This window comes from Octopus bimaculoides, chromosome 1, assembly GCF_001194135.2.
Source record: "Octopus bimaculoides isolate UCB-OBI-ISO-001 chromosome 1, ASM119413v2, whole genome shotgun sequence".
Classification (NCBI taxonomy): Eukaryota; Metazoa; Mollusca; class Cephalopoda; order Octopoda; family Octopodidae; genus Octopus; species Octopus bimaculoides.
The window spans coordinates 481,781-494,414 of record NC_068981.1 but is presented as its reverse complement, the minus strand read 5'-3'; the positions used below and the strand labels follow the sequence as shown (position 1 = coordinate 494,414).

The window sequence follows — 12,634 nt, the reverse complement described above, 5'->3', positions numbered from 1 at the left end:
ACTGGCCTTCATGCCGGGGGCATGTAAAAGCACCCACTACACTCTCTGAGTGGTTGGCATTAGGAAGGGCATCCAGCTGTAGAAACTCTGCCAAATCAGATTGGAGCCTGGTGTAACCATCTGGTTTCACCAGTCCTCAGTCAAATCGTCCAACCCATGCCAGCATGGAAAGCGGACGTTAAACGACGATGATGATGATGATGATACGACGGGCTTCTTTCAGTTTCCATCTACCAAATCCACTCACAAGGCTTTGGTCAGCCTGAGGCTATAGTAAAAGACACTTGTCCAAGGTGCCATGCAGTGGGACTGAACTCGGAACCATGTGGTTTGTTAGCAAGCTACTTACCACAGCCATTCCTATGCCTATAATTACGTAAAATAAATCAACTTTTTAACTGTTTCCTTTATTATTTTTAATACTAGGTCACCAAATATGTGTGCTACATGAGGTGTAGATTACACACACATTAAAATAAAAATTGCATCTAAACCAATTTTTGATTCTTGACACATTTTGGTGATAAAAATAATTAACAATTCAGAATCCTTTGCTGACATAGAAGAGCCATTGTGATCTGACCGATTCTTTCTAAACAACCTCTGAATGTTCTGTTTAGATACTGCTTGATCTATTCTGCCAATGATCATTTTTCAATTTGTTCATTGATCCTGTAAAAAATCTTCTTCTTTCTGTCATACTTCTTTGTCTCTACTACAACTGCAGTTTTTAAAGTAGTTGCACTTGCAACAGGAAATGTCAAATAAATCTTTTGTTGCTTTGTTTTTAAGCACATTACACTTTTTTTAAAATGATGGCACATTTTTGCTATTTTTCACAGATTTCAGTAATGCTTGGTACTTTGGATAAAAGTTTAAGATTTTCGGTCAAACTGACTCAATTGCAACACAAAGGATAGATGCCTTTTGCCAAAGAAGAATTATCTTTCTTGCTACAATCTTGACAATTTGTTTAATTGAAGGATCTTTCTTAACTACATTCTTTTCTACAGTTCTATATTTAAGAGATGAGGAATTATTTACATTTGATGGATATTTGTCCTCATCTTGTTTGTTGTTGACACATTTCGGCTGTTATACCCTCCAGCCTTCATCAGATGTCTTGGGGAAATTTCGAACCTGGGTTCTCATTCCTAAGGTATTTTTCGATGTTATTATTATTATTATTATTATTATTATTATTATTATTATATATGCCCATGGCATATCGCGTAGTGGTTAAGAGCACAGGCTACTAACCCCAAGATTCCGTGTTCGATTCCAGGCAGTGATCTGAATAATAATGACATCGGAAAATACCTTAGGAATGAGAACCCATGTTCGAAATTTCCCCAAGACACCTGATGAAGGCTGGAGGGTATATCAGCCGAAATGTTGTGTTAACAACAAACAAGATGAGGACAAATATCCGTCAAATGTAAACAATGTAAATAATGTACATTCTTTTCTTTTTCTCATTCAAATGAAACACATTTTACTGTGCCCTTGTAAGTTGGCAAAACTCACTGAGGTCACATGGAGTACCAAATATTGGGCATTCAGGAACATGATGTATTATCAGCTTATGAGTCATTTAATTATGTCAGGTCACGTATGAGGCTCTCATAAGTGCTACTGGTAACATGTAATCCAGTACAACCTGTTGCATGGTCGGGTTGCCGGCGACTAAACTGGCACCCCCACCAGGCTACCCTGGTGAGGAGGGTTGCTAGAAACCCAGCAGGATTAAAAACAAGACCTGTTGAAAGCTCGGATGGACCTAGTGCAGGCTCAACGGCTATCTAGCAATAGCACAGGTACGCAGAAATTCTGGGATGGTGTCCGGCATGCTGAAAGACCACTGGGAGTGAGGCGCCCCTCAGCTTTTGTTGAAGCATGTCTCTAGGAGAAGGTCACTCTGATATAAAACCAAATATGCAGGGAATGGCATATTATGTTATGCATGTATGTATATTGTTATAATTGTCCTTTTAGTAAAATAAATTGACATAATATAATGTCTATAAGTTGATGAATACCACCTATTGATCCCCTCCATTTTCTTATTGCTCTATAAATTAATGGTAAAATAACTCTTTACCCTCACCCATTTATTACACTTGGTAATGTAATTGCCATGCAATGAAAAACACTAGTGTATTAAAAACTGGGTATTCTACCAGCAGTATATTGAATAGATATTATCCCTTAGTTGGTTGGATTCACAAACTAACTTTCTTGGAATATATATCATCATCATCGTTTAACGTCCGCTTTCCATGCTAGCATAGGTTGGACGATTTGACTGAGGACTGGTGAAACCAGATGGCTACACCAGGCTCCAATCTGATTTGGCAGAGTTTCTACAGCTGGATGCCCTTCCTAACGCCAACCACTCAGAGAGTGTAGTGGGTGCTTTTACGTATCACCCGCACGAGGGCCAGTCAGGCGGTACTGGCAACACACATACATACACACACACACACACACACACACACACACATATATCTACACTTACACATATACATACATTTATATACATGTGCATAAAGACACACACATACACATACATGCACACGTACAAGCATGTATGTATACATATATGTACACACATACATGCATGTACACGCAATTACATACATGCACATAATCACATACACACACACACATACATACACATATACATGTGCATAAATACACACACACACACTAACAGGACAAATAACAATTCAGAAACAGTAATTTTCTGTTGCTGACTTGTTGAATAAATGATAAAAACGTTAATCTATTTATTGTAAGAGAGAAGATATAGATTTCAATTTTTGAAATTAGTTGAAAAATTTAATTAATTAATATTCAAGCAGTCAATAAGTCAATATTCCAAATATTTTCTTCTTCATTACTAAATTGTTATTGATCACTAAATATACAATTTTCACTACTCAGTGGCTTATCACTTCCTACATTTAATCGCAAACCGAATTAGCGATTGTTAAATTAACAAATTTGGAAAATATAAATTTTTCAACCAACAGAAAGAAATTGGAAGGAAATTAGCAAATGCAGCTCTGATTGGCTGTGAGAATATAAATTAATGGCACCATCAGCATCATTGCCACTGCCAATACCATCACCACCACCATTATCATCACTGCCTTTGTCACCACCACCTCTACTACTACTACTACTACTACCACCACCTCTATGACTATTATTACTACTACTACTGTCACCACCACCACAACTGCTACCACCACCATGTGTTACCAACACTGCCACTGCTTCCACCTCTATTACTACTGCCACAACCTCACTACCACTACCACCTCACTATCACCACCTCTACTACCACCACCTCCACTACAACTACTACTACTATGACCACCACCACCATCACCATTATCTCATTACCACCACCACCACCACCACCACCACCACCAGAAATAAACATCCACACACACACACACAGATACACATACACACACTTGCTGCTAGTTTTAAGGTGCATCTGCAGGCTGTTAAGAAATGGGGTGAGAGATGGCTAGTAACTTCCAGCCCCGGTAAAACTAATCTGTCTTTCAGTAGGGAGCAGGATCCCTATTTTTTCTTCCATTTGTATGTGTTGTAGGTCTGAGGCATCACATCGTGGCACAGTCAAGATCCCTTGAGGAAAGGTCTTCTTTGAAATTACTGGTCTCACTTTCTCACCTGATCTTTCTTGAAGTTCATACCTACAGCCAATGGATTGGTCTGCTTCCTGTATGGTTGGGTCATTGCACAGGTCAAAGGACTGCATTACATTCAAAGCCATCTTGTATCTTTACAAGCTCACAATTTGTCCTTATGGAATATTGGTTTCAAATTTTGGCACAAAGCCAGCAGGTCTGTGGAAGGGGCTAAGTTGGTGACATCAATCCCAGTACACAACTGGTATTCATCTTATTGACCCTGAAAGGATGAAATGCAAGGTCAACCTTGGTGGAATTTGAATTCAGAACGTAAAGATGGATGAAATGATAATAAGCATTTCGCTGAGCATGCTAATGATTCTGCCAGCTCGTCACCTTGTCATTAAGGAATATTGTTGTCATAGTTGAACAGGTGCACCATCTTGTCACTTTGACCTCTTTGATTGGGTTCAGAAGTGAGTCTCTAATTTGGTTGGCCCCTCTCTTGGCTCAACTCTGCAACCCTTGTCACATCAACATGGCATCACCAGTCTTAGTCTTTTCTATTCGTTATTACCACAGGAAATGATCTGACGAACTTTCTCTCTTAGTTCCAGATCACTTTGTATCATCTCGACTCACTCGAAACTCACAGCATCTTCATCCAGGTGTTATTGTATTACAATAAACAAAAAAGTGTTTCTACGGTCATAGCTTTTTTTCCCTCAAACTGATAGTCTTTGGAACCCTCTTCCATCTCATCGTTATCCTCCTCCTTATGACCTGAACTCTTTCAAGTCTTGAGTAAATTCATTCCTTTCATCTTAATTTCTCCTTCTTCATACTCCCTTACACTAACTCTACACCTTGTTTGGGACTTTCTTATTTAAAAGAAAACAAAAAACTAAAAAGGATAGTGCCAGGTGACAGGAAAGTTATCCAGCCATAATATACTGTCTAAAGAAAAATTATCCAATTCATACCAATTCATGTCAGCAGGGAAAATGGACACAAAGAGTGGCTGATGATGAACAGCTTAGATTTCTTATCTACAGTTTGTTTAACCCTTTATTGTTCAGATTATTTTGTCAAATCCAATGTTTATTTATTCACATTCATCATCATCATTGTCGTTTAACGTCAGCTTTCCATGCTAGCATGGGTTGGACGATTTGACTGAGGACTAGTGAAACCAGATGGCTACACCGGGCTCCAATCTCATCTGTCAGAGTTTCTACAGCTGGATGCCCTTCCTAACGCCAACCACTCCCAGAGTGTAGTGGGTGCTTTTACGTGTCACCCGCACGAAGGCCAGTCAGGCGGTACTGGCAAAGGCCACGCTCAAAATGGTGTTTTTTACGTGCCACCTGAACAGGAGCCAGTCCAGCGGCACTGGCAATGACCTTGCTCGAATGATTTTCTAATGTGCCACCGGCACAAGTGCCAGTAAGGTGACGCTGGTGACAATCATGCTCAAATAGTGCTATTTACGTGCCACTAGCACGGAAGCCAGACAGCTGCTCTGGCAATGATCACGCTCGGACGGTGCTGTTAGTGCTCCACTGGCACAGGTGCCGGTCATTGAATATGTTTGGAATTAATCATGCGTTATCTTGTAGCTTTAAGATTTTGATGTCATTGTTTACATTTACAATGAAGGAGCAGCATAAGTGCAAGATATTGTTTCTGACTAATTTGAACATAACACAGGTAGAATATGTGGGCCTGATGTCATCATCATCATCATCGTCGTTTAACGTCCGCTTTCCATGCTAGCATGGGTTGGACGATTTGACTGAGGACTGGTGAAACCAGATGGCTACACCAGGCTCCAATCTGATTTGGCAGTGTTTCCACATCTGGATTCCCTTCCTAACGCCAACCACTTAGAGCGTGTAGTGGGTGCGATGTGGTTAGTATAAATACTTAAGGGTTAACAGCCATGGGTTAAACACTTCCTTTGTGATGATTTAACATCCTAGTTCATATCTTTAAGGTTTTGTTAATATTCAAATTATGAAGAAAGGTGGCGAACAGGCAGAAATGTTAGAACATAATGGCAGATGAAATTCTGCTACGCATTTGCTCGGCATGCTGAGTTCAAATTTCGCCAAGGTCGATTTTGCCTTTCATCCTTTCAAGGTCGATAAATTAAGTACCAGTTGCATACTGGGGTCAATCTAATCAACTGCCTCACCTCCTCGAAAATTTCAGGCTTTGTGCCTAGAGTAGAAAAGAATATTCAACTTATGGCGCAGGAGTGGCTGTGTGGTAAGTAGCTTGCTTACCAACCACATGGTTCCGGGTTCAGTCCCACTGCGTGGCATCTTGGGCAAGTGTCTTCTACTATAGCCTCGGGCCGACCAAAGCCTTGTGAGTGGATTTGGTAGAAGGAAACTGAAAGAAGCCTGTCGTATATATGTGTATATGTGTATATATATGTATGTGTGTGTTTATGTTTGTGTGTCTGTGTTTGTCCCCCAACATCGCTTGACAACCGATGCTGGTGTGTTTATGTCCCTGTCACTTAGCAGTTCGGCAAAAAAGACCGATAGAATAAGTACTAGGCTTCCAAAGAATAAGTCCTGGAGTCGATTTGCTCGACTAAAGGCGGTGCTCCAGCATGGTCACAGTCAAATGACTGAAACAAGTAAAAGAGTTATGAAAGGAACCAAAACCACAGTCTTTGGACCGCTAAACTATGTGCCCCCCCCACTTACGTATATGGGTGTCCCCTCCTTCACTCACCACTTGGCAACTGGTGCTGGTTTGTTTATGTCCCTGTAATGTAGTAGTTTGGCGAAGGAGACCAGTAGAACATGTACCAGCTTAAAAAAAGATAACTACTGGGGGTCAATTTATTCAACTAAAACAAGGCAGTACTCTAGCATGGCTGCAGTCCAATGACTGAGATAAAGAAGATGGTCATGTTTGGAATAGCTTTGATTATAAAACAGCTGAATCAAAACTTGAGGGGAGGGGGTACATGAAATAACAACAACAACAAGAACAACAACAACAGCAGCAGCAGCAGGTAGATAGACAATAATTATAAAATTATTAAAAACCTAGAAAAATTTATCACAGAATTTCAATGAAGCTAAATCAATTATAGAATTACAAAAGAAAGAAAATCTAATTAATTAACTGTTTTTAATTCTATCAAACACAAAATATAACTTTCTATTTGCTTCAGTAATTAATAAACGATTATTTCTTACTATATATGTCTGTTTTTGTATTTTTCTCACATCATCAAATTGTAGATTTATTAATTCGGGGACCAACTTCACAAACTGTGTGGCACACACCAGCAACTCATCGGAACTGTAAGAAAAATAAAATGAAATAAAATGAAAATAAAGAAAAAGCTGTGTCGAAAGAAATAATCAAGATATATTATAAGCTCAACAGAATGAAATAGAATAAGAATAATACAGGAGAGGCCTTTGTGGGTCACCTGTTAAACCTTGTGTACTCTCAACACAGCTACTGCACAAAGAGAGCTTTCTGACCCTATTACCCAAATAACTTGAAAGTGGGACTGTTATTGCTTTCAGATGTAAGATTAGGTCTGATACAATAAACTTAGGATCAGGTGAATTCCAGCTTGAAGAGAGAGAGAGAGGGCATGTCATTGAGGAGGTCATGAATCGTGATGAACGGGTTTTGACAAACAATCAAGTGATTGATTGTTTAATCAACACAAACAAATGATCGATTAGTTTGTTGGTTAGATACTTAACCGATTGACTAACAATAAAAAAAAAAAGTGATATTCAACTGGTGTGTGTGTTAATTATTATTGGCTAAATGACCCTCCCAAGGCACAACATCATGTAGATAAGCCTCTTGTTCTTATTCTCCTACTCTTTACTCTTTTACTTGTTTCAGTCATTTGATTGTGGCCATGCTGGAGCACCACCTTTAGTCGAGCAAATCGACCTCAGGAATTATTTTTTGTAAGCCTAGTATTTTCTAAAGACTTATACATAGGTGCAGGAGTGGCTGTGTGGTAAGTAGCTTGCTTACCAATCACATGGTTCTGGGTTCATTCCCACTGTGTGGCACCTTGGGCAAGTGTCCTCTACTATAGCCTCGGGTCAACCAAAGCCCTGTGAGTGGATTTGGTAAACGGAAACAGAAAGAAGCCTGTTGTATATATGTGTGTATATATATATATATATATATATATATATATATATATATATATATATATATATATATATATATATATATAACATCATCATCATCATTATTGTTTAACATCTGCTTTCCATGCTAGCATGGGTTGGACGATTTGACTGAGGACTGGCATGCGAGATGGCTGAACCAGGCTCCAATCTGATCTGGCAAAGTTTCTACAGCTGGATGCCCTTCCTAACGCCAACCACTCTGAGTGTGTGTGTGTGTGTGTGTGTATGTTTGTGTTTCCTCCCAACATCGCTTGACATCCGATGGCAGTGTGTTTATGTCCCCGTAACTTAGCGGTTCGGCAAATGAGACCAATAGAATAAGTACTAGGCTTACAAAGAATAAGTCCTGGAGTCGATTTGCATGGCTGCAGTCAAATGACTGAAACAAGTAAAAGAGTATACACTATAACAGCAGAACGCAATAAATTAATACTTTGTATTTCTTTTTAAACATCCACTTGTTTCATCAAACTAACTACACACACATAAATACCTATAACTACAGCTATATAAAATTTGGGTAAAAACCTTATAGAATGTTGTACAAAGCTCATCCACAGTTATTGGCTAACTGATGTCATCACACAATGGGAATAGTCCTGTCACTAGATATATATCTGGAATTCCATAATATTCATAGTGTTTGTTTAAAGAGATAAGTTAGAGAAAATAGATTGAACAACAATTTTTATTCCATATCGCTACAATTGTTTCCACACTTTGTCACACCCGTACTACATTGGTGAGGTGATATCATTAACATATTGTTTAATTACAATTATTCCATTGAACGAGGTCGTTGCCAGTGCCGCCTGACTGGCCATCGTGCCGGTGGCACGTAAAAGCACCCACTACACTCTCGAAGTGGTTGGCGTTAGGAAGGGCATTCAGCTGTAGAAACTCTGCCAAATCAGATTGGAGCCTGGTGTAGCCATTTGGTTCGCCAGTCCCCAGTCAAATCGTCCAACCCATGCTAGCATGGAAAACGGACGTTAAATTATTATTATTATAATTATTATTATTATTATTATTATTATTATTATTTATAACTTTTAAACATTACTGGAAGTCCTTTTTGATTTCTGCAAACTGTATATATCCTTTCTCTCCCACAAACACGACTTATGAACAGCATCTCTCTCTCTATCTATCTATCTGAAAATCCATTTAGGTGGCTATTTGTCCATTTTTCAGCTCTGGTGACTCATGGATGTGGTATTATTATTATTATTATTATCATCTATTATTATTATTCCCTGGTTATCAAGAAAGCCACAGGAAATGAGTTTGGTACTTTTAAGCTTAGTGAATAATTATTACCAGTTCCTTTTATTGTTATGAACTGTCTACTTTAGCAACTGGCATATCTTCTCTCTCTCTCTCTCTCTCTCTCTCTCTCTCTCTCTCTCTTTACTGGACACCAAGTAAACACACTAAATGGTATTTCTCTTGTTCTCTCTCTCTGTCCCCACAAAATTGTATAAATGTTCTCTTTATTCAATTCCAGCCAAATACAAATGGCTACACAAATAGTCTCTCTCTCTCTCTCTCTCTCTCACACACACACCCACAACAGTTTCATCTGAAAATTCATTGAGGCACGTAATCAACCATAATCAGCTCCAGTGATTCATGAATGCAGCATATTATTACCAGTTTCTGAAGAAAGCCATGGCAGAATAAAGAATGCTAAGTTTTAAGCTAAGCAAATAGCAATTATTTCTGTTACTTTATTATCAAGGACCTTCCTGTCTACAGGAGATGGTTTTATGTGCCCTTTCTCTCCCTCTACTGGATGTTGCACAAACACGATTGATCGAATGAATTAGGATACCCCCACCCTCTTCGCTTAGCTTGCTAGTTAACCCCTGCACCCACACAACACCACAGAGAATCCTTCTACCCTTGTCTTCATCTGGTACAATGGAGACTGTTATTCTCAACAACCTGCATCAGACTGTAAGGACTAACCCCTGCATATGGTACTAAGACAATATCCCCACCAGGGACAAAATCCCCACCAGACAAAATCCCCCGGCAGTCAATATCCCTCAGCATATTGTTCTTTCTACAATAAAAATATTTTAGGAAAGTGAAATTTTATAAAAAAAGTTTTTAATATTTATTAGTTGATATTTTTGTATAAAATTTCTCCAGAGGGATTTTGCCCTCCAGGAGGATTTTGTCCTTAGGGGAGGGATTTTGTCCATGGGGATTTCATCCTCGGGTGGGGATTTTGTCCTTGGGTGGGGATTTCATCCTCAGGTGGGGATTTCGTCCTCCATGGGGATTTTGTCCTCAGAGGGGATTTTATCCTGGGGGGGGGGGGATTTTGTCCTCGGGAAGAAAGGACTTTGTCCTGTTAGGGGGTGTCCTCAGCAGGATTTTGTCTTGATATCCCTGCATATATTGACTAGATATCCTACTCTACCTACACAAGGGAGAGATGTGGCATTACAATAGGACCTGAAAAGGTACCCAGTCTAGGAACTGGTTAACCCCTAAAAATTGCAATCGTCCAAAGAGAGTCTCAATGAGCAGATAGTTAGATACCCTACACTACCTACACAAGGGAGAGATGTGACATCATAATAGAACCTAAAAGATACCCAGTCTAGTGATTTAAACACCTCAATCAAATCCACCCATCTACATTAAGTCCCCTCATTTGTTACTGTAATACTGTATGGATTCCCGGTCATGTAGTAATACCCTGGGTGCATCCATCACAGCATTATGGAGAGGCAGGGTGAATGTGACCAAGCTAGGCATGGCTGTAAGGTAAGAAGCTTGCTTTTCAACAACAGCCTCCGGGTTCAGTTCCACTGCATGGTACCTTGGGCAAGTATCTTCTATTATAGCCTTACACTGACCAAAAGTCTTGTGAGTGTATTTGGTAGACGGAAACTGAAGGAAGCCCATCATATATATCTGTGTTTGTGCCTGTGTTTGCCCCCTCCCACCACTGCTTGACAACCGGTGTTGGTGTGTTTATAGACCCATAGAATAGGGACCAGGCTTAAAAAATAATATGCACTGTGGCTGATTCACATGACTAAAAATTCAATGTGGTGCCCCAGCATGGCCCCAGCATGACTAAAACAAGTAAAAAATAAAAGAAAGCTAAAACTTCTTCAGCGTGGTGCCTCAGCATGAAATACCTTATTGGAAAAGCAAGTATATCAAACTTGGTCGATGCCAGTGCCCCTTGACTGGCTCCCATGCTGGTGGCACGTAAAAAGCACCATCCGAACATGGTTGATGCCAGTGTTACCCGGCTGGCTCCTGTGCCAGTGGCACGTAAAAAGCACCATCCAAACATGGTTGATGCCAGTGCCACCTGGCTGGTTCCCATACCAGTGGCACATAAAAAGCACCCATTACACACTCAGAGTGGTTGGCTTTAGGAAGGGCATCCAGCTGTAGAAATATAGCCAGATCAGACTGGAGCCTGGTGCAACCTACTGGCTTGCCAGTCCTCAGTTAAACCGTCCAACCCATGCCAGCATCGAAAACAAATGTTAAGTGATGATGATGATGATGATTGGTGAAAGAAAGGGCTCAGGTCAAACTTTGTTGAACCTAAGACACAATGGAAAAAAAAATGGATATAAAGGTGCAGGAGTGGCTGTGTGGGAAGTAGCTTGCTTACCAACCACATGGTTCCGGGTTCAGTCCCACTGCGTGGCATCTTGGGCAAGTGTCTTCTACTATAGCCTTGGGCTGACCAAAACCTTGTGAGTCGATTTGATAGATGGAAACTGAAAGAAGCTCGTCATATATATGTATAGATATATGTGTGTGTGTGTGTTTATGTGTCTGTGTTTGTCCCCTCTAGTATTGCTTGACAACCGATGGTGGTGTGTTTATGTCCCCGTAACTTAGCGGTTTGGCAAAAGGGACCGATAGAATAAGTACTAGGCTTACAAAGAATAAGTCCCGGGGTTGATTTGCTCGACTAAAGGCAGTGCTCCAGTATGGCTGCAGTCAAATGACTGAAACAAGTTAAAGAGTAAAAAAGAGTAAAGAGTATAAAAATGATGATGATGATGTGTATATGTATGCACTCTACCAAGAAATAAACACAAACAACATGTTATTAGATCATCAGTCGTTATTAGCAATGACCAAGGGTACCACATGGGAGAGGATGATGGGGGGGGGTCATGTATATGGCTGTGGCCAATCGATGCAAGCTCAAATGGGTCAGGCACTGGTCAGGCACTGGTAGGCTGTTGGGACCGAAAGTTAGGTGTTGGCTCTGGACTTGTGCAGTTTGTGTTTTTTTTTGTGCCCCTGCAACCCTGTTCTTTTCGTAGGAGGTGGCATCTCTGTTTGGGGCCAAGAAATAAACGCAAACAACACATACAGTGTGTAAAGTGGTTGGCATAGAAACCAAACCAACAATGAAACACATGAGCGAGAGGTCACTATTCTAATTATCCATGAGAACAGATACAACCTGTCCAGCCTAGCCATCATGGAATACAGCCGTAGAACAATGGCAATGAAGATGATGATGATGATGATGGTAATGATGGCAATGAAGATGATGATGATGATGATGATGATGGTAATGATGGCAATGAAGATGATGATGATGATGATGGTAATGATGGCAATGAAGATGATGATGATGATGATGATGATGATGGCAATGAAGATGATGATGATGATGATGATGATGGTAATGATGGCAATGAAGATGATGATGATGATGATGGTAACGATGGCAATGAAGATGATGATGATGATGATGGTAACGATGGC

General features: G+C 40.1%; 1 protein-coding gene across 1 annotated transcript in view; it reads right to left on the bottom strand.

The window, feature by feature from the left end:
• The window catches only part of LOC106881984 (serine/threonine-protein kinase 36), a 168,015-nt gene that overhangs the window by 105,182 nt on the left and 50,199 nt on the right, over window positions 1–12,634 (bottom strand). The window contains exon 15 of the mRNA XM_052974262.1: window positions 6,890–6,995. Within this exon, the coding sequence (XP_052830222.1) occupies window positions 6,890–6,995 (106 nt within the window). The remainder of the gene's footprint in view (window positions 1–6,889; window positions 6,996–12,634) is intronic.